Source organism: Anolis sagrei, chromosome 12, assembly GCF_037176765.1.
Source record: "Anolis sagrei isolate rAnoSag1 chromosome 12, rAnoSag1.mat, whole genome shotgun sequence".
Classification (NCBI taxonomy): Eukaryota; Metazoa; Chordata; class Lepidosauria; order Squamata; family Dactyloidae; genus Anolis; species Anolis sagrei.
In genome coordinates this window covers 9,656,512-9,679,324 of record NC_090032.1, presented here as the reverse complement: position 1 = coordinate 9,679,324, position 22,813 = coordinate 9,656,512, and the positions used below count along the sequence as shown (strand labels likewise).

Genomic DNA, 22,813 nt, shown 5'->3' with positions numbered 1-22,813 from the left:
GGTTGGACTGGATGGCCCATGAGGTCTCTTCCAACTCTTTGATTCTATGATTCTATATATAAACAGACACAGAGGCAATTTAACATTCCAGCTTTTCCGGCTTCATGAATGTATGCTTGATTCCGGCCACAGGGGGAGCTGCTGCGTCACCATCCACTTGTGACGCCAAGTCCTTTGACTGAGTACTTCCTCATTCTTCTGCATGCTGCTGGAAGGTTTTATGATGTCATAAATTAGTTAAGTTAGCATCCCCGTATACTTACTTACTTAGGCGATCCCTTGTCCTCCAAGTGGGACAGTCGGAGCGCCCAGCAGCGGGGAAGTGTGGTAGGTTGGAGGCCGAGGGTTCTAGCCCAAGAGGGGTTCCCCATTGAGCAAGTCATTTGTTAGTTAGTTACACGATCCCTCGTAGTCCAAGGATGATGGTCCTCCAAGCGTAGTATCCTGGTGGTGGGGCTGTAGGTGACTGCGGAGCCCTATTCTTGATCTGCATCTTCTCCCGCAGTGAGGGCATTGTTTTCCAGGTGGAAGGCAGTCTCAGTCGGGGTTGACTTGACGCTCCTTCCTCTTGGCACGTTTCTCTCTTTCGCTCTTCATTCGTGCCTCTTCAATTCTGCAGCACTGCTGGTCTCAGCTGACCTCCAACTGGAGTGCTCACAGGACAGGGCTTCTCAGTTCTCAGTGTCTATGCCAGAGCTTTTAAGGATGGCTTTGAGCCCGTCTTTAAATCTCTCTTCCTTCTTTAAATTTCTTGAGTTCGGAATAGAGCAACTACTTTGGGAGACGGTGGTCGGGCATCCAGACAACATACAGCTTAATGGTGTAACATTTGAAAAGGTGGACCATTTCTGCTCCCTTGGCAGCCACCTCTCCCCAAAAGTCAACATTGACACTGAAATTCAACACCACCTGAGCTCTGCGAGTGCAGCATTTTTCCGAATGAAGCATAGGATGGAGTGTTTGAGGACTGGGACATCCGTAATGAGACCAAGGTGCTTGTTTTTAAAGCTATTGTCCTCCCAACCCTGCTCTACGCCTGCGAGACGTGGACTGCCTACAGACGTCACATGCAACTCCTGGAACGATTCCATCAGCGCTGCCTCCAAAAAATCCTACAAATCTCTTGGGAAGAGAGGTGGACAAATGTCAGCGTGCTGGAAGAAGCAAAGACCACCAGCATTGAAGCGATGGTCCTCCGCCATCAACACCGCTGGACCGGCCACGTTGCCCGGATGCCCAACTACCATCTCCCAAAGCGGTTGCTTTATTCCAAACTCAGGAACGGAAAATGGAATGTTGGTGGGCAGGAAAAGAGAGTTAAAGACGGGTTCAAAGCCAACTTTGAAAACTCAGGTATAGAGACTGAGAACTGGGAAGCCCTGGCCTTTGAGCGCTCCAACTGGAGATCAGCTGTGACCAGCAGTGCTGCAGAATTTGAAAAGGCACGAATGGAGGGCGAAAGAGAGAAACGTGCCAAGAGGAAGGCGCAGCAAGCCAACCCCGACTGAGACCGCCTTCCACCTGGAAACCAATGCCCTCACTGCGGGAGAACATGCAGGTCAAGGATAGGGCTCCACAACCACCTACAGACCCACCGCCAAGATACTTCACTTGGAGGACCATCATCCTCGGACTACAAGGGATCACCTAAGTAAGTAAGTACCGTATATACTCGAGTATAAGCTGACCCGAATATAAACCAAGGCACCTAATTTTACCACCAAAAATGGGAAAAGTTATTGATTTGAGTATAAGTCGAGGGTGAGAAATGCAGCAGCGACTGGTAATACAAAATAAATATAGATACCAATAAAATTACATTAATCGAGGAAATGGTGAAATGTTTTTCAATGTTTACATAAAACTGTAATTTAAAATAAGACTGACTAACTTTGATTAAACCATTATTCTAACCTTTTTCAGTGTAAATGTGCTTACATATCCTTCCAATAATAATAAAGAAAGTAAAATAATAAATGTAATAACAACAATAAGAAAGTAAAATAGTAAATATAATAATAATAGAAATAAATAGAGTAAAATAAATGTAATAAAACAATAATAGAGTAGAATAATACAAATGCAATAATGGCAATAATAGAGTAAAATAATAAGTGGAACAACAATAATAATAAAGTAAAATAATAAATATTATTATAATAATAAATAGAGTAAAGTAAATGTAATAAAATAATAATAGAGTAATATAATGCAAATGTAATAATGCCAATAATAGAGTAAAATAATAAATGTAATAATAATAATAATAAAGGAAAATAATAAATGTAATAATAATAATAAATAGAGTAAAATAAATGTAATAAAACAATAATAGAGTAGAATAATACAAATGCAATAATGGCAATAATAGAGTAAAATAATAAGTGGAACAACAACAATAATAAAGTAAAATAATAAATGTAATAATAATAAAGTAAAATAATAAATGTAATAATAATAAAGTAAAATAATAAATGTAATAATAATAAAGTAAAATAATAAATGTAATAATAATAAAGTAAAATAATAAATGTAATAATAATAATAAATAGAGTAAAATAAATGTAATAAAATAATAGAGTAAAATCATGCAAATGTAATAATGCCAATAATAGAGTAAAATAATAAATGTAATAATAATAAAGTAAAATAATAAATGTAATAAAATAATAGAGTAAAATAATGCAAATGTAATAATACCAATAATAGAGTAAAATAATAAATGTAATAAAAATAATAGTAATAGTAATAACGAGTAAAATAATAAATAACCGACTCGAGTATAAGCCGAGGGCAGCCTTTTCAGCCTAAAAAAGGGGCTGAAAAACTAGGCTTATACTCGAGTATATACAGTAAATAAGATCGCCTATGTAAGATTTCCAATCTTTAGCATCAGAAGAAAGAGCCACGTAATCATGGAACTCGTTGTTTGTTATGATGGTGATGGGGATGGTGATAGTTTTGGAGACGTATTTATTCCAATGTCTATGATTGACACCTTGATTAAGAGCCTTGTCTCTTGCAGGCCTTCCTGGTTTATGCTGCTGCCGTCTACGCCAACATGGGCAACTACAAGTCCTTCGGGGACACCAAATTTGTCCCCAACCTTCCCAAGGTGAGAGCTCAAAGTCATCTGCGTAATGGGAGGCCTGAACGGAGAGAGGACCGTTCCTATTAACTCGTCTCATTGGCTGAAGGGTTAGAATCCTAAAGTTGGAAGAGACCCCAGAGGCCATCTAGTCCAACCCTATTCTAATTGATCAATTGACTGATCAGCTGATTGAATCCTAAAATCAGCTGATTGAATCCCAGACTATGATGATGACCCTTTTCTGGCCATGTTGCCCCTTGTCTGTATCGCTCTGATAAGGCTTCTTGGCTTGTTTTGTTTTTCCCATAGGAGAAGCTGAAGCAGTTGGTGTGGAAGAGCCAGGCGTTCCAGGACCACCCGGAAGAGATGGAGGACCTGTGGGGACAATGCGGGGATCTCATGTTCTCCTTAGAGCCCACGCAAAAACACCTGGGGCTCTGCGGACAGGTAAGTTGCCCGCTTCCCAAGATACAGTAAAATCCCCATATCTCTCCCCATAAACTTTCCAAGAGCAGTGGCTATCTGAAAGCAAAGAGCCGGCGTTGTCCATAGACACCTCCAAGGTTATGTGGTCAGCATATAAGGCAGTGGTTCTCAACCTTTCTAATGCTGTGACCCTTAAATACAGTTCCTCATGTTGTGGTGACCCCCAACCATGTTTTTCTTGCTACGCCATAATGTACTGTTATGAATTGTAATGTAAATATCTCATATGCAGGATGTATTTCCATTGTTACAAATTGAACATAATTAAAGCATAGTGATTAATGATAAAAACAATATGTTTGAGGGAGTATGGACAATGGATGAAGGGATTGGAATTACCGCCAACCGATTTAGCTCTGCCTTCCACAGCCCAATGAGACCCCCACAAACTACAGACTTGGACCAAACTTGGCACAAAGAACTCCCATGACGACGAGAAAATACTGGAGAGGGTTGGGATTGACAGTAATTTAGGGAAGATGTAGTTCACTTACATCCGGAGAGGATTGTGAACCCAAACGACTATTGATCTGGACCAAACTTGGCATACATACTCAATACGCCCAAAATTTGAACACTGGTGGAGTTTGGGGAAAATAGACCATAACATTTGGGAATTGCGTTTGTGTGGATCTATAGTTCACCAGGCACCAAAGAGCATTCTGAACTCCACCAAACCAAACTTGGCATACAGGACTTCCATGACCAACAGAAAATACTGGAGGGGTTTGGGAAAAATAGAACCTGACATTTGGGGATTGCATTTGTGTGGATTTATAGTTCACCAGGCACCAAAGAGCATTCTGAACTCCACCAACAATAGAATTCAACCAAACTTAGCGTACAGGATTTCCATGACCAACAGAAAATACTGGAGGGGTTTGGGAAAAATAGACCCTGACATTTGAGGATGTAGCTGTATGGATTTATAGTTCACCAGGTACCAAAGAGCATTCTGAACTCCACCAACAATAGAATTCAACCAAACTTGGCATACAAGACTTCCATGACCAACAGAAAAAACTGGAGGGGTTTGGGAAATAGACCTTGACATTTGGGAATTGCATTTGTGTGGATTTATAGTTCACCAGGCACCAAAGAGCATTCTGAGCTCCACCAACAATAGAATTCAACCAAACTTGGCATACAGGACTTCCATGACCAACAGAAAATACTGGAGGGGTTTGGGAAATAGACCTTGACATTTGGGAATTGCATTTGTGTGGATCTATAGTTCACCAGGCACCAAAGAGCATTCTGAACTCCACCAACAATAGAATTCAACCAAACTTGGCATACAGGACTTCCATGACCAACAGAAAATACTGGAGGGGTTTGGGAAAAATAGACCCTGACATTTGAGGATGTAGCTGTATGGATTTATAGTTCACCAGGTACCAAAGAGCATTCTGAACTCCACCAACAATAGAATTCAACCAAACTTGGCATACAGGACTTCCATGACCAACAGAAAAAACTGGAGGGGTTTGGGAGATAGACCTTGACATTTGGGAATTGCATTTGTGTGGATCTATAGTTCACCAGGCACCAAAGAGCATTCTGAACTCCACCAACAATAGATGGAACCAAACTTGGCATACAGGACTTCCATGACCAACAGAAAATACTGGAGGGGTTTGGGAAAAATAGACCTTGACATTTGGGAATTGCATTTGTGTGGATTTATAGTTCACCAGGCACCAAAGAGCATTCTGAGCTCCACCAACAATAGAATTCAACCAAACTTGGCATACAGGACTTCCATGACCAACAGAAAATACTGGAGGGGTTTGGGAAATAGACCTTGACATTTGGGAATTGCATTTGTGTGGATCTATAGTTCACCAGGCACCAAAGAGCATTCTGAACTCCACCAACAATAGAATTCAACCAAACTTGGCATACAGGACTTCCATGACCAACAGAAAATACTGGAGGGGTTTGGGAAAAATAGACCCTGACATTTGAGGATGTAGCTGTATGGATTTATAGTTCACCAGGTACCAAAGAGCATTCTGAACTCCACCAACAATAGAATTCAACCAAACTTGGCATACAGGACTTCCATGACCAACAGAAAATCCTTCCCTTCCCTGCCTCTCTCTCTTTCAGTAGCTTCTGTGAAGGCCTCAGTATCTGTTTGGTGCGCTGTTGAGGGCGCATGGGGCCTGCAGGATGAGGCTTGGCCTAATGAGACCATGCCAGGACCCCTCCAGAATTGCCAAACGACCCCTCCGGGAGTCGCGACCCCCAGGTTGAGAACCGCTGATATAAGGGATGTTCAACCTCTATTTTGACTATACTTGAGCGTCCCATAGAATCGCCCTGGAGGATCTAGAGAGGCCCACAAACACTTCAATGTCATCTGGAGTGTGGTTGAGTGGAATCATGGATATCGTATCCGTGGATAGGGGGGCCATATGGCCGGAATGGGGAGCAAACTCAAAACTAATACATCTGGGGGCCAAAACCAATGAAATGCCCATCAGGTGACTTTCCATAATGGGAAAAGGAGAAATACAGATTATTACGGGATCCCAATGGAGACCTTGTGTAGAACAGGGCCATCAACATTGATGTGTGACATTTCTGTCTCTTTTCTCCTCTGTAGGGCATTTCTACTTATTTCTCTTCAAACTGCAGTATGGAAGATGCCAAGCGAGCCCAGGACTTTTTGGACTCTCAGGTATGACAAGAAGCCATCTGTCATTAATAATAATAAATAATAATACTTTATTTATACCCCGCTACCATCTCCCCATGGAACTCGGTGCGGCTTACATGAGGCCGAGCCCACAATACAACAATACAAGCAATAACAGACACAATACAAAGCAATTAAAATAAATCTCATACACAAATAGCATAAACATTAAACAAGGTACAGTGCACATTTAAAATCTATGTCTGGGCCAAATGTAATTGAAGTTTAAAAACTAATGCTAGGCATGAGCAAGATAAAGGAGGTGGGGCGTTGATGGAGACATACAAGCAGTCCTCAATCGATATAAAGTGCATTTCTGTATACGAACCCACACGATCTCTTCGATCATCTGGAGAGACCCTACTCGCGCTCCCACCTGCATCGCAAGAGCGATTGGTGGGGAATGAGAGAGAGGGCCTTCTCGGTGGTGGCCCCTTGACTTTGGAACTCACTCCCTAAGGGCATCAGGCATGCCCCAAATCTGGCAGTCTTCAGGAGGAGCTTGAAAACGTGGTTGTTGGAGGACATAATGCTAAGGGTTCATTATTCTGGGAAGGCACACTAGAACAACCACGTTTTCAAGCTCCTCCTGAAGACTGCCAGAGTTGGGGCATGCCCGATGTCCTTAGGGAGTGAGTTCCAGAGTCGAGGGGCCACCACCGAGAAGGCCCTCTCTGTCGTCCCCACCAATCGCGCTTGCGATGCAGGTGGGAGCACGAGTAGGGCCTCTCCAGATGAACGAAGAGATCGTGTGGGTTCGTATACAGAAATGCGGTCATGCAGGTAGGCGGGTCCCAAACCGTTCAGGGCTTTGTAGGTAAGAACCTGCACCTGGAATTGGGTCCAGAAAATGAGTGGCAGCCAGTGGAGCTCCTTAAACAGGAGGGTTGACCTCTCATAGAATCATAGAATCAAAGAGTTGGAAGAGACCTCCTGGGCCATCCAGTCCAACCCCATTCTGCCAAGAAGCAGGAATATTGCATTCAAATTACCCCTGACAAATGGCCATCCAGCCTCTGCTTAAAAGCTTCCAAAGAAGGAGCCTCCACCACACTCCGGGGCAGAGTTCCACTGCTGAACGGCTCTCACAGTCAGGAAGTTCTTCCTAATGTTCAGTTGGAATCTCCTCTCTTGTAGTTTGAAGCCATTGTTCCGCGTCCTAGTCTCCAAGGAAGCAGAAAACAAGCTTGCTCCCTCCTCCTCCCTGTGGCTTCCTCTCACATATTTATACATGGCTATCATATCTCCTCTCAGCCTTCTCTTCTTCAGGCTAAACATGCCCAGTTCCCTAAGCCGCTCCTCATAGGGCTTGTTCTCCAGACCCTTGATCATTTTAGTCGCCCTCCTCTGGACACATTCCAGCTCTGTAAGGAGCACCAGTTAACAACCTGGCCACCACCCATTGGACCAACTGAAATTTCTGGGCCGTTTTCAAGGGCAGCCCCACATAGAGCACATTACAGTAGTCCAATCTGGAGGTGACTAAGGCATGGACAACCCTGGCCAGATCCGCCTTTGCGATCCGCCAAGCAGCTTCCTATGATTCTGTCTTCCACATTTTTCCGCAGAACATCAGCGCTTACAACACGAGGCTCTTTAAGAAAGAAGTCGATGGGAAAGTGAGCTACGAAGTCCGCCTGGCTTCGGTGTGTTCGGATGGTGAGAGCCGTTTGGCGACAATAAGTGTGCCCTTGATTGATAGTCATGGATCAAGATGTTGAATTAGCTTTGGTTCCCCATCTTGGATTGACAGCTGTATCTCTTCCATCCAGATTCCCAGCTCGATGCTGACCTGGCCGCCAAGATGAAATGCTTCCCGTTTGGCGACTGCGAGTTCTCCATGACGCTCGGCGACTATGCCCCGCTTCTGCAGAAAGTGGTGGAGAATCTACAGAAAGCTCAGGTAGGGACTGATGAGGTGTTCCAGCGAGTGTCTCTGTAGATCTTAGAAAACTATTTCTAGATTTAAGTCGTTGACGTGCTGGCTGATACCCAAACAGGGGATGAGCTGGGGATGTCACTGCCTTGGTCCTTTTACTATTGGCTGCTACTTCCCGGCGGATGTCAGGTGGTGCAATACCGGCTAAACAGTGTAATTTCTCCAGTGGTGTGGGGTGCAGACACCCCGTGATAATGCGGCATGTCTCATTAAGAGCCACATCCACTGTTTTAGCGTGGTGAGATGTGTTCCACACTAGGCATGCATACTCAGCAGCAGAGTAGCACAGCGCAACGGCAGATGTCTTCACTGTATCTGGTTGTGATCCCCAGGTTGTGCCAGTCAGCTTTCGTATGATATTGTTTCTAGCACCCACTTTTTCTTTGATGTTCAGGCAGTGCTTCTTGTAGCTCAGAGCACGGTCCAGAGTGACTCCCAGGTATCTGGGTGCGCTGCAATGCTCCAGCGGGATTCCTTCCCAGGTCATCCTCAGAGCTCGGGATGCTTCTCTGTTCTTGAGATGAAAGGCACATGTCTGTGTTTTAGATGGATTAGAGATTAGCTGGTTTTCCCTGTAATAGGCAGTAAGAGCACCTAGAGCTTTCGAAATCTTCTGTTCAACCATCTCAAAGCTCCCTGCTTGAGCGGTGATGGCACGATCATCAGCATAGATGAAACTCTCTGTCCCTTCTGGCAGTGGCCGGTCATTTGTGTCGATGTTGAACATGGATGGAGCAAGCACGCTCCCCTGAGGCAGGCCGTTCTTCTGTTTCCGCCATCTGCTTCTCTGGCCCTGGAACTCAACGAAAAAGCTCCTGTTTTGTAGCAGGTTTCCTATGAGGCGGGTGAGGTGGTCGTCCTTTGTGATATTATACATTTTTTTCAGGAGGAGGCGGTGGTTGACAGTGTCATAAGCCGCTGACAGGTCTATGAAGAGAGCTCCTGTGATCTGCTGCCTTTCAAAGCCATCTTCTATGTGCTGAGTCAGGTTCAGCACTTGCGATGTGCAGCTTTTGCCTTTTCTGAAGCCAGCTTGCTGTGGAATCAGACAGGGGTCTATTTTTTCTGTAATTCTATGCAAAATAAGTCTCTCCAGGACTTTGTAGAGGTGGCATAACAGGGCCGCCCGGATGTCTTGTAATCCTGCGAGGAGGCTTCTCTCATGTCCCCCTCCAAGACCAGTGGCTATCTGAAAGCATGGATAATGGCAAAGAGCCGGCGTTGTCCACAGACACCTCCAAGGCCATGTGGCCAGCATATAAGGGATGTTCAACCATTCTTGAGCATCCCATAGACTCACACTGGAGGATCTAGAGAGACCCAAAAACACTTCAATGTTATGCCTTTTCTGAAGCCAGCTTGCTGTGGGATCAGGCATGGGTCTATTTTTTCCATAATTCTATGCAAAATAAGTCTCTCCAGAACTTTGCAAAGGTGGCACAACAGGGGGATTGGTCTGTCGCTTTTTGAGTCATTACGGTCTTTGCCTGGCTTCAGGATGGCGACGACTCTTGCTTTCCTCCAGATTTTTGGTATTCTGCCCCAACTGCCTATATATTGAACTGGCATTTATTCCGAAATTGGGAAAGGGAAAACATACCAGAAAAACAGTTTTTCATAATATACAACTCAAGTATCTAAGACAGTCACTCTATCTTAAGACATAATGTAGATGTCGCAGTTTGGGTGTGATCCTGGACTCATCGCTGAGCCTGGAACCCCAGGTTTCGGCGGTGACCAGGGGAGCATTCGCACAGTTAAAACTTGTGCGCCAACTGCGACCGTACCTTGGGAAGTCTGACTTGGCCACGGTAGTCCACGCTCTGGTTACATCCCGTCTTGACTACTGCAACGCTCTCTACGTGGGGTTGCCTTTGAAGACAGCCCGGAAGCTCCAATTAGTCCAACGTTCGGCAGCCATGATACTAACAGGAGCGGAGCGCAGGGAGCATACCACTCCTCTGCTGCGTCAGCTCCACTGGCTGCCGATCTGCTACCGGGCTCAATTCAAAGTGCTGGCGTTGGCCTTTAAAGCCCTAAACGGTTCTGGCCCAACTTATCTATCCGAACGTATCTCAACCTATCAGCCCACCAGGACCCTAAGATCTTCTGGGGAGTCCCTGCTCTCTATCCCGCCGGCTTCACAAGTGCGGCTGGCGGGAACGAGAGACAGGGCCTTTTCTGTGGTGGCCCCTCGGCTTTGGAACACCCTCCCCATAGAGGTAAGATCAGCCCCCTCGCTGATGGTGTTTCGGAAAAGATTGAAGACATGGATGTTTAAACAAGCATTCGGTTAATCCGTTGCAACGAATTATGATGACTAAAGGACTGGTAATCATGGACGACGAATTTGGATTGCGACTCCAGTTACGAGATGCATTGGATGGTTATTGGTGGCCCAATAAATTGTATTGTATATGTGTTTTATGCTTTTAAACTGAATATTGTTGTTTTTTAAGTGTTGTAAACCGCAATGAGTCACCGATTTAGGCTGAGATATTAGCGGTATACAAGCGCATAAATAAATAAATAAATAAATGAATAAATAAATAATGCACATATATTAGACACACAACTGCTATTGTTATTTTACAAATCTCACACCCAGTATTCGTTACCCGGCTTGAGGCAGGGTACAACAAAGTCCAAACATAAGAACACGAAATCCATAGATAAAAAGATATTATTATAAAAATACTCACCAGACACAGGGTTTGTCGTTAGCCTTCTCTGCCTCGCCGAACTCCAGACCTCAGGATTCCATTCCAGGGAGCCATGGCAGTTCAAGTGGTATAAATCTGAATTAATTCCACAGTGTAGAATGGATGAGATTGCGGTGACCAATGTAGAGGCTGGGACATGTCGAATGATGCTGTCTTGACCTCAAGGCACTCCTGTGTTTCCTCCTGCAGCAACACGCGGCCAACGCCACCCAGGCGGAAATGCTGACCCACTACATCACCAGCTTCACCCAGGGCTCCATCGTGGCCCACAAGGAGGGCTCCCGCTGCTGGATCCAAGACAAGGGCCCCATCGTGGAGAGGTGAGAATATCAGGCACTTTCCAGAGAAAGAAGTAGACACACAGACTGTATAGCTACATTGGCTACACAAACAAAGAGGATATTCCATTTTATTCATGATCATCAAGTTTGCAGACGACACCATATTGGGAGGGATAGCCAATACTCCAGAGGACAGGAGCAGAATTCAAAACGATCTTGACAGATTAGAGAGATGATGGGCCAAAACTAACACAATGAAGTTCAACAGTGACAAATGCAAGATACTCCACTTTGGCAGAAAAAATGAAATGCAAAGATACAGAATGGGGGACAATGCCAGGCTTGAGAGCAGTACGTGTGAAAAAGATCTTGGAGTCCTCGTGGACAACAAGTTAAACATGAGCCAACAATGTGATGTGGCGGCAAAAAAAGCCAATGGGATTTTGGCCTGCATCAAGAGGAGCATAGTGTCTAGATCCAGGGAAGTCATGCTACCCCTCTATTCTGCTTTGGTTAGACCACATCTGGAATATTGTGTCCAATTCTGGGCACCACAATTCAAGAGAGATATTGACAAGCTGGAATGTGTCCAGAGGAGGGCGACTAAAATGACCAAGGGTCTGGAGAACAAGCCCTATGAGGAGCGGCTTAGGGAACTGGGCATGTTTAGCCTGAAGAAGAGAAGGCTGAGAGGAGATATGATAGCCATGTATAAATATGTGAGAGGAAGCCACAGGGAGGAGGGAGCAAGCTTGTTTTCTGCTTCCTTGGAGACGAGGACGCAATGGAACAACGGCTTCAAACTACAAGAGAGGAGATTCCATCTGAACACGAGGAAGAACTTCCTGACTGTGAGAGCCGTTCAGCAGTGGAACTCTCTGCCCGGAGTGTGGTGGAGGCTCCTTCTTTGGAAGCTTTTAAGCAGAGGCTGGATGGCCATTTGTCAGGGGTGATTTGAATGCAATATTCCTGCTTCTTGGCAGAAAGGGGTTGGACTGGATGGCCCATGAGGTCTCTTCTAACTCTTTGATTCTATGATTCTATGATTCTATTCAAAGTTCACACACACATATATACATTCATTCTCCATGCATACATTCTCCAAGCATACTTCTTTCTGCTCTTGGAGAAGTGATCCACATGTGGGCCAGATTGCATTCCCCACAAATCTGTTCTAGAAACAACATCATACGAAAGCTGACTGGCACAACCTGGGGATCACAACCAGACACAGTGAAGACATCTGCCCTTGTGCTATGCTACTCTGCTGCTGAGTATGCATGCCCAGTGTGGAACACATCTCACCACACTAAAACAGTAGATATGGCTCTTAATGAGACATGCCGCATTATCATGGGGTGTCTGCGCCCTACACCACTGGAGAAATTACACTGCTTAGCCGGTATTGCACCACCTGACATCCGCCGGGAAGTAGCAGCTAATAGTGAAAGGACCAAGGCAGAGACATCTCCAGCTCATCCCCTGTTTGGTTATCAGCCAGCACGTCAACGACTTAAATCTAGAAATAGTTTGCTAAGATCTACAGAGACACTCGCTGGAACACCTCAGCAAGCGAGAGTCCAAAAGTGGCAGGCCCAAACCCAGCACCTCAATCCATGGGTGATACCAGATGAGAGACTCCCCCCTGGACACACAGAAGACTGGGCGACTTGGAAGGCGCTGAACAGACTGCACTCTGGCACCACGAGATGCAGAGCCAATCTTAAGAAATGGGGCTACAGGGTGGAATCCTCGGCATGCGAGTGTGGAGAGGAGCAAACCACTGACCACCTGCTGCGATGCAACCTGAGCCAACATCCACAATGGAGGACCTTCTTGCAGCAACACCAGAAGCACTCCAAGTGGCCAGATACTGGTCAAAGGACATTTAACCAACTACCAAGTTTGCAAAATTTGTGTTTTTTTCCCTCTCTCTTTTTTCCCTCTTTCTTTTTAATCTGTGTGTTTGTTTTGTTCTGTTAGAATTGTAACACAATGGTATGGTTGCTGATGACACGATAAATAAAATGTTCATTTTACCAATACACCACCTTCCTCCAATCTTTGGAGAAAGTGGCGGGTGTACAGACTCTGCGTTCCTACAGTTTGCCACACTTTTGGACTGTAAGAAGGTCTCTTACTTTGCATTTTTCTGCTGTTGTTGTTTCAAATGGATTAACTTGTTATCTAGCTCAAACATTCTGATTCCATCATTTCCCAACATATTGTTGTTCAATCGTTCAGTCGTTTCCAACTCTTCGTGACCTCATGGACCAGCTCCCTGTCGGCCGTCACCACCCCCAGCCATGGATTCAGATTGCAGGAAAGGAGATGCTGCCTAAACATTTGGAAGATTTTCCTGGTGGTTAGACCGGTGGCGCAGTGGGTTAAAGCACTGAGCTGCTGAGCTTGTTGACCGAAAGGTCGCAGGTTCGATTCCGGGGAGCGGCATGAGCTTCCGCTGTCAGCCCTAGCTTCTGCCAACCTAGCAGTTCGAAAACATGCAAATGTGAGTAGATCAATAGGTACCGCTCCGGCAGGAAGGTAACGGTGCTCCATGCAGTCATTCCGCCATCTGCTTCTCTGGCCCTGGAACTCAACAAAAAAGCTCCTGTTTTGTAGCAGGTTTCCTATGAGGCGGGTGAGGTGGTCGTCCTTTGTGATATTATACATTTTTCTCAGGAGGAGGCGGCGGTTCACAGTCTCATAGGCTGCTGACAGGTCTATGAAGACATCTCCTGTGATGTGCTGCCTTTCAAAGCCATCTTCTATGTGCTGAGTCAGGTTCAGCACTTGCGATGTGCAGCTTTTGCCTTTCAAACAATACAATAATTAAAATGAAGAGCAATTTTAACAAATATAAACTTATTCATATTTCAATGGGAACTGTGGGCCTGCTTTTGGCTGATGAAATAGGATTGTTGTTGTGTGCTTTCAAGTTGTTTTCAGACTTAGGTTGACCCTCAGTGAGGGCTAGGTAAATGACCTTGGAGGGCCGTATCTGGCCCGCGGGCCGTAGTTTGAGGATCTCTGGTATAGGATTTTGTAGGTTAAAACCAGCACTTTGAATTGTGCTCGGAAGCTAATTGGCAGCCAGTGGAGCTGACGTAACAAAGGAGTTGTGCGCTCCCTGTACCCTGCTCCCGTTCGTAATCTGGCTGCCGAACGTTGGACTAATTGCAGCTTCCGGGCAGTCTTCAGAGGCAACCCCACGTAGAGAGCGTTGCTGTAGTCAATACAGGATGCGGGAGCGGCTCAGGACTTCATGTCTACCATGGCGACCATGGGTCTGTCCCAACAAGTATCTGGCCCCACCCACAGTGCTGGACATACATTGGACTTGGTTTTCTGCCAGGGATGGGAGGAAGGTGGCGGTGTTGAGGAGTTATCCATCTCTCCGTTGCCATGGACCGACCACCACCTGGTCAGCTTTAGACTTACTGCACCCCCTAACCTCCGCAGAGGTGGAGGACCTATTAAATTGGTTCGCCCCAGGAGGCTTATGGATCCGGAAGGATTCCTGATGGCTCTTGGGGATTTCCCCGCCACCTCGGTTGGTGATCCTGTTGATGCCCTGGTCGCTCTCTGGAATGGGGAGATGACCAGGGCAATAGACACGATCGCTCCAGAACGTCCCCTCTCAAGTAGCCGAACTAAACCAGCTCCTTGGTTTACTGAGGAGCTGGCGGTGTTGAAGCGAAAGAAGAGGGAACTAGAGAGCGTGTGGCGTTCGGATCCGAGCGAGCCAAACCGAACACGGTTTGTGTCCTTTTTAAGGTCATATGCCGCGGCAATAAGAGCCGCAAAGAAAACTTTCTTTGCGGCCACTATTGCGTCTGCAAAGAACCGTCCGGCTGAACTGTTCCGAGTTGTCAGAGGCCTTTTAAAACCCACCATTCAGGATGGGTGCCCTGATGACGCGGCAGCTCGCTGTGAAGCTTTTGCTCGGTTCTTTACAGACAAAGTCGCTTTGATCCGCTCTGGACTGGACACCATATTAACGGCAGTCTCTGAGGATGTAACACGAGCATCTGCTTGTCCGATTTTGATGGATTCATTTCAATTGGTTCAAACCGAGGATGTGGACAAGGTGCTTGGAGGAATGAGAGCTACCACATGCATCCTAGACCCCTGCCCATCCTGGCTTCTAAAGGAGGCCAGAGGGGGATTGGCCGAGTGGGTTAAGGTGGTGGTTAATGCCTCCCTTCGGGAAGGCATTTTTCCAGCCAGCTTAAAGCAAGCTGTGATAAAACCGCTGTTGAAGAAACCATCACTGGACCCCACTCAATTGGTAAACTATCGGCCTGTTTCCAATCTTCCCTTTTTGGGCAAAGTCATGGAACGTGTGGTGGCCTCACAACTCCAGGCATTCTTGGTAGACACGGATTATCTAGACCCGGCACAGTCTGGCTTTAGGCCGGGACACGGTACCGAGACAGCCTTGGTCGCCTTAGTGGATGATCTCCGTCGGGAGCTCGACAGGGGGAGTGTGTCCCTGTTGGTGCTACTCGACCTCTCAGCGGCCTTCGATACCGTCGACCACGGTATCCTTCTGGGACGCCTCGCGGGAATGGGTCTCGGAGGTACTGCTCTGCAGTGGCTCCGGTCATTCCTCGAGGGTCGGTCTCAGAAGGTGTCACTGGGGGACTCCTGTTCTACCCCACAACCTTTGTTTTGTGGGGTTCCTCAGGGTTCAATACTGTCCCCCATGTTGTTTAACATCTACATGAAGCCGCTGGGTGAGATCATCCGGAGTTTCGGGGTGCGGTGTCATCTGTACGCAGATGATGTCCAGCTCTGTCACTCCTTCCCACCCGCTACTAAGGAGGCTGTCGAGGTCCTGAACCGGTGCCTGGCCGCTGTGACGGTCTGGATGGGGGCGAACAAATTGAAATTGAATCCAGACAAGACAGAGGTACTCCTGGTCAGTCGCAGGGCCGAACAGGGTATAGGGTTACAGCCTGTGTTAGACGGGGTCGCACTCCCCCTGAAGACACAGGTTCGCAGTTTGGGTGTGATCCTGGACTCATCGCTGAGCCTGGATCCCCAGGTTTCGGCGGTGACCAGGGGAGCATTCGCACAGTTAAGACTCGTGCTCCAACTGCGACCGTACCTTGGGAAGTCTGACTTGGCCACGGTAGTCCATGCTCTGGTTACATCCCGCCTTGACTACTGCAACGCTCTCTACGTGGGGTTGCCTTTGAAGACGGCCCGGAAGCTCCAATTAGTCCAACGGGCGGCAGCCATGGTATTAACAGGAGCAGGGCGCAGGGAGCATACAACTCCTCTGCTGTACCAGCTCCACTGGCTACCGATTAGCTACCGAGCCCAATTCAAAGTGCTGGCTTTGACCTTTAAAGCCCTAAACGGTTCTGGCCCTACATACCTATCCGAACGTATCTCAGCCTATCAGCCCACCAGGACCCTAAGATCTTCAGGAGAAGCCCTTCTCTCCATCCCGCCTGCTTCACAAGTGCGGCTTGCGGGAACGAGAGATAGGGCCTTTTCTGTGGTGGCCCCCCGGCTTTGGAATGCCCTCCCTACTGAAATAAGATCAGCCACCTCGCTAATGGCATTTCGGAAAAAACTGAAAACTTGGATGTTCGAGCAAGTTTTCAACTAATTCCGATGTGATGATGTTTTGATCATGGACTAGCAATCAAGGATAACGAATTGGATTACGACTTTAACTATGAGATGTTCCGGTCTGTATTGGTGGCCCAATACTATGTATGTATATGTATGTATTTTTATATTTTATTTTATATTTTTATAGTGAATATTGTATTTTTAAATATGTTGTAAACCGCAATGAGTCGCCGCACAGGCTGAGATATTAGCGGTATACAAGTGTACTAAATAAATAAATAAATAAAATGTTACCAGAGCGTGGACCATCGTGACCAAGTCAGACTTCCAAAGGTACAGGCTAATTTAAATTAATTAATCGGGAAGTCTGACTTGGCCACGGTGGTACACGCTCTGGTCACATCCCGCCTTGACTACTGCAACGCTCTCTACGTGGGGCTGCCCTTGAAGACGGCCCAGAAGCTTCAGCTAGTCCAGCGCGCGGCAGCCATGTTACTAACAGGAGCGGGACGCAGGGAGCACACAACGCCCTTGTTGTTCCAGCTCCACTGGCTGCCGATTTGCTACCGGGCCCAATTTAAGGTGCTGGTGTTATCCTACAAAGCCCTAAACGGTTCTGGCCCAAAATACCTTTCGGACCGCATCTCGGCCTATGAGCCCATGAGGGCCTTGAGATCGTCTGGGGAGGCCCTTCTCTCGATCCCGCCTGCTTCACATGCACGTCTGGCGGGGACGAGAGAGAGGGCCTTCTCAGTGGTGGCCCCCCGGCTGTGGAACACCCTCCCTGTTGACATCAGACAGGCGCCCTCCCTTATGTCTTTCCGTAAGAGCCTAAAGACATGGCTATTTGAGAAGGCGTTTAACTGAGTGCTACACTAATTGCTAATGACAACTGGAACGGAATATGGATTATGAGATTGGTTATGATTCTACGATGAGACGGAGCGGGTTATTTAGTGTAATTATATGATTGTGTATTAGTGATATGTTGATTTTTCGTTCTTGCTTTGTAAATTGTCTTTTATATGTTGTGCACCGCCGTGAGTCGCCCTAGGGCTGAGAACGGCGGTCAACAAATGCAGCAAATAAATAAATAAATAAATAATAAATAACTAATTTAAATTAGTTAAATTAGCCTCCCCACACATAGGTGGAACCTAATTTTCCTACTTGACAGATGCAACTGTCTTTTGGATTGCAAAGGTCGACAACAAGCTACACAATTGGTCGGAAGCTCACTCCGACCTGGGCCGGCTTCAAACTCATGGTCAGAAGTGATCTTAATGCAGCTGACACTCAGACAACTGCGCCACAGTCCTGGTGCTAGGCACAGTTACCCATGCTACCAGGCAAATGTCTTCAGAATCATTCTTCCTGGCATATAACTCCACTAATCAATTAATAGGAGTCTCCTTCCCGAGGTTTTTAAGCAGAGCTGGATGGCCATCTGTTGGGAGGGATTTCATTGTGCCTTACTGCAAGGTAGTGATTTCGATTAAGCTGCTCTTTCACTTCTATGATGAGGGTGGAAACAGCAGTATGATAACAATGATGGATTACGTTGAAAGTACACAAAAGAAAGCTGCATTAAATGGTCAGTGTAGATGAGGCCCAAGTGTATTCACATTGGATCTGTACCACTACGCATTCAAAGACGGCCAAAAGCCAATGAAAAATCCCTCACCTTGCCTTTTGTTCTCTCTCTCTTTTTTGGATATTCACAGTTATATCGGGTTCATTGAAAGCTACCGAGATCCCTACGGCTCCCGGGGGGAATTTGAAGGTACTGTTACCATTATTATTATTATTATTATTATTATTATTACTACTACTACTACTACTACTAGCCGTCCCCTGCCTTGTCTCTTTCCTTCCTTCCCCTCCTCCCGCTTTCTCTCTTCGTTCCTTCTCTCCTTCCTTCCCTCCTTCACTTTGTTATTTCATTCTCTTCCTCCTTCTCTCTTTCCTTCCTTCCTTCCTTCCTTCCTTCCTTCTCTACCCTACATTCGTTCCTTTCTCTCCTTCCCCTTCTTTCCCTTCTTCTTTCCTCCTTTCTCTCCTTCCTTCCTTCTTGACCCTTTCTTTCCTTTTTTATCTCCTTCCTTCCTTCCTTCCTTCCTTCCTTCCTTCCTTCTCTATCTTTCTTTATTTCCTCCTTTCTCTCCTTCCCTCCTTCTTTCCCTTCTTCTTTCTCTCCCTCCTTCTCTCCTTCCGTGTTTCTCTACCCTTTCTTTCCTTCTTTATCTCCTTCCCTCCCTCCTTCCTTCCTTCCTTCTCTACCCTACGTTCTTTCCTTTCTCTCCTTCCCTCCTTCTTTCCCTCCTTCTCTCCTTCCATCCTTCTCTACCCTTTCTTTCCTTCTTTATCTCCTTCCTTTCTTCTTTACCCTATGTTCTTTCCTTTCTCTCCTTCCCTCCTTCTTTCCCTCCTTCTCTCCTTCCATCCTTCTCTACCCTTTCTTTCCTTCTTTATCTCCTTCCTTCCTTCCTTCTCTGCTTTGTTCTTTCCTTTCTCTTCTTCCCTCCTTCTTTCCCTTCTTCTTTCCTCCTTTCTCTCCCTCCTTCTCTCCTTCCGTCCTTCTCTACCCTTTCTTTCCTTCTTTATCTCCTTCCCTCCTCCTTTCCCTTCTTCTTTCCTCCTTTCCCTCCCTCCTTCTCTCCTTCCGTCCTTCTCTACCCTTTCTTTCCTTCTTTATCTCCTTCCTTCCTTCTCTACCTTATGTTCTTTCCTTTCTCTCCTTCCCTCCTTCTTTCCCTTCTTCTTTCTTCCTTTCTCTCCCTCCTTCTCTTTTCCGTCCTTCTCTACCCTTCCTTCCTTCCTTCCTTCTCTACCCTTCCTTCCTTCCTTCTCTACCCTATGTTCTTTCCTCCTTTATCTCCCTCCTTCTCTCCTTCCATCCTTCTCTACCCTTTCTTTCCTTCTTTATCCCTCCTTCTTTCCCTCCTTCTAATATAAGATAAGACATGGGATTTTTGGGGCACTTTTATTATTTTCTTGTGTTGTTTTAGTTTATTCTATTTCAAAACTATATTACATATGATATATTTTAGTTTATTATATCTTTAAGTTGGGGGTTGTTCTCGTGTGGTTGCAAATCTCTTCTGGGTCTCCGTTCCCAGGGTTCGTGGCCATCGTGAACAAGGCCATGAGTGCCAAGTTTGCCCGCTTGGTGTCCGCGGCCGAGCGCCTGCTGGAGGAGCTGCCTTGGCCCCGCGCCTTCGAGAAGGACGCTTTCCTCAAGCCGGACTTCACTTCCCTTGACGTCCTCACCTTCTCCGGCAGCGGCATTCCGGCCGGCATCAACATCCCAAATTGTAAGGCTCTGGTTATAGCCGTTGAAGCTGGGCGGTCTAGGAGTCAGAATATGGCAGAGCTGGATGGCCATCTGTTGGGAGGGATTTGATTATAGAATCATAAGTAAAAATCATAGAACCCTAGAGTCAGAATATGGCAGAGCTGGATGGCCATCTGTTGGGAAGGATTTGATTGTGGAATCATAAGTAAAAATCATAGAACCCTAGAGTCAGAATATGGCAGAGCTAGATGGCCATCTGTTGGGAGGGATTTGATTGTGGAATCATAAGTAAAAATCATAGAACCCTAGAGTCAGAATATGGCAGGGCTGGATGGCCATCTGTTGGGAGGGATTTGATTGTGGAATCATAAGTAAAAATCATAGAACCCTAGAGTCAGAATATGGCAGGGCTGGATGGCCATCTGTTGGGAGGGATTTGATTGTGGAATCATAAGTAAAAATCATAGAACCCTAGAGTCAGAATATGGCAGAGCTGGATGGCCATCTGTTGGGAGGGATTTGATTGTGGAATCATAAGTAAAAATCATAGAACCCTAGAGTCAGAATATGGCAGGGCTGGATGGCCATCTGTTGGGAGGGATTTGATTGTGGAATCATAAGTAAAAATCATAGAACCCTAGAGTCAGAATATGGCAGAGCTGGATGGCCATCTGTTGGGAGGGATTTGATTGTAGAATCATAAGTAAAAATCATAGAACCCTAGAGTCAGAATATGGCAGGGCTGGATGGCCATCTGTTGGGAGGGATTTGATTGTGGAATCATAAGTAAAAATCATAGAACCCTAGAGTCAGAATATGGCAGGGCTGGATGGCCATCTGTTGGGAGGGATTTGATTGTAGAATCATAAGTAAAAATCATAGAACCCTAGAGTCAGAATATGGCAGAGCTGGATGGCCATCTGTTGGGAGGGATTTGATTGTGGAATCATAAGTAAAAATCATAGAACCCTAGAGTCAGAATATGGCAGAGCTGGATGGCCATCTGTTGGGAGAGATTTGATTGTAGAATCATGCGTAAAAATCATAGAACCCTAGAGTCAGAATATGGCAGAGCTGGATGGTCATCTGTTGGGAGGGATTTGATTGTGGAATCATAAGTAAAAATCATAGAACCCTAGAGTCAGAATATGGCAGAGCTGGATGGCCATCTGGGGATGATGGGAGTGGTTGTCATAACCCATTGATGGTCTATGATGTGGCCTCCTTCTTCTCCGTAACAGATGACGACATCCGTCAAACGGACGGCTTCAAGAATGTCTCCCTGGGAAACGTCTTGTCCGTGGCTTATTCCACGAAGAAGGAGAAGCTGACCTTCCTTGCTGAAGAGGACAAAGTGGGTGCTTTTTTCAATTGCAATCCATGTTTACTCATTTTATATTGTGTTGTTTTATGCCGTATGTCATATTCTGCTCTCTGTACTTCCCAATTCATCCCGTAATAACTTTGTGCAAGATTCATAGAATAGAGTTGGAAGAGGCCACATGGGCAAGAAAAGGAAGGATACAATTATTATTATTATTATTATTATTATTATTATTATTATTATTATTATTTTATTGCTTGAGATAATCCCACAAATAATAAAAATAACAACAAAAACTATTATTATTTTTTCAGTATTTTTATGGCTTCAGAGATTTTCCCTAAATCTCTCAAGGGAGTTACGGATGGATGGGAGTTATGGGAGTTATGGATGGATGGGAATTTCTCAAGAGTGAAATACTCAAGGCGCAATTGCAAACTGTGCCAACAAAGAGAAAAAATAGGACAAGTGCAAAGAAGCCAGAATGGATGTCCAAAGAACTTCTAACTGTGCTAAGACACAAAAGAGACATGCACAAGAAGTGGGAAAAGGGAGAAATCACCAAAGAAGAATTCAAACAAATAGCCAACACCTGTAGGGAAAAGGTCCGCAAGGCTAAAGCACAAAACGAGCTCAGGCTTGCCAGGGACATTAAAAACAATAAAAAGGGCTTCTTTTCTTATGTCAGTAGAAAAAGGAAAAACAAGGAGGCAAAGTTAGGGCAATGCTGACAGGGGATAGGGAAAAGGCAGAACTACTTAATGCCTTCTTTGCCTCAGTCTTCTCACAAAAAGAAAGTCATCTTCAACCTCAGCAAGATGGAGTGGATAAGGGATTAGAGAACATCCAACTAATAATAATAATAATAATAATAATAATAATAATAATAATAATAGAGTCTTAAAAGAGACTCAAAGCAGCTCATAATGCTAAAAACACTATTACTGGATAAGGAAGACACCATGAAAGCCCACCTGACAGATGACCTTTCTCTCGTTTTGCAGGACCTGTACATCAAATGGAAAGGCCCCTCTTTCGAGGTGCAAGTGGGCCTCCACGAACTCCTGGGCCATGGTAGTGGGAAGCTTTTTGTCCAGGTAGGTGTGTCATATCTCTTGCGTGGACTACAACACCCAGGAGCCTCAGCTAGCTTGGCCAGTGGTGAGGAATTCTGGGAGTTGAAGTCCAAAACCGTTTGGGGGATCCAAGTTTGGAGGCCTTGCTCAGCCATGGCAACCCATTGGGTGCTCTTGGGCAAGTCACACTCTCTCAGCCTCAGAGGAATAGGAAGACAATCATTCCCCAAACAAACGCTTCCAAGAATGATGGAAATAGCAACCTTCTACAAGTCTCCTACACTAGTTATAAATATGCTCTTTTG

The 22,813-nt window shown here is 45.7% G+C and overlaps 1 protein-coding gene across 2 annotated transcripts in view; it reads left to right on the top strand.

The window, feature by feature from the left end:
* The window catches only part of DPP3 (dipeptidyl peptidase 3), a 37,329-nt gene that overhangs the window by 5,710 nt on the left and 8,806 nt on the right, over nucleotides 1-22,813 (top strand). For both annotated transcript variants that reach the window (XM_067472410.1, XM_067472411.1), the window contains exons 3-12: nucleotides 3,026-3,115; nucleotides 3,401-3,538; nucleotides 6,189-6,263; nucleotides 7,850-7,940; nucleotides 8,054-8,184; nucleotides 11,133-11,263; nucleotides 18,538-18,596; nucleotides 19,933-20,127; nucleotides 21,350-21,462; nucleotides 22,437-22,529. In XM_067472410.1, coding sequence (XP_067328511.1) covers nucleotides 3,026-3,115; nucleotides 3,401-3,538; nucleotides 6,189-6,263; nucleotides 7,850-7,940; nucleotides 8,054-8,184; nucleotides 11,133-11,263; nucleotides 18,538-18,596; nucleotides 19,933-20,127; nucleotides 21,350-21,462; nucleotides 22,437-22,529 — 1,116 coding nt within the window. The remainder of the gene's footprint in view (nucleotides 1-3,025; nucleotides 3,116-3,400; nucleotides 3,539-6,188; nucleotides 6,264-7,849; nucleotides 7,941-8,053; nucleotides 8,185-11,132; nucleotides 11,264-18,537; nucleotides 18,597-19,932; nucleotides 20,128-21,349; nucleotides 21,463-22,436; nucleotides 22,530-22,813) is intronic.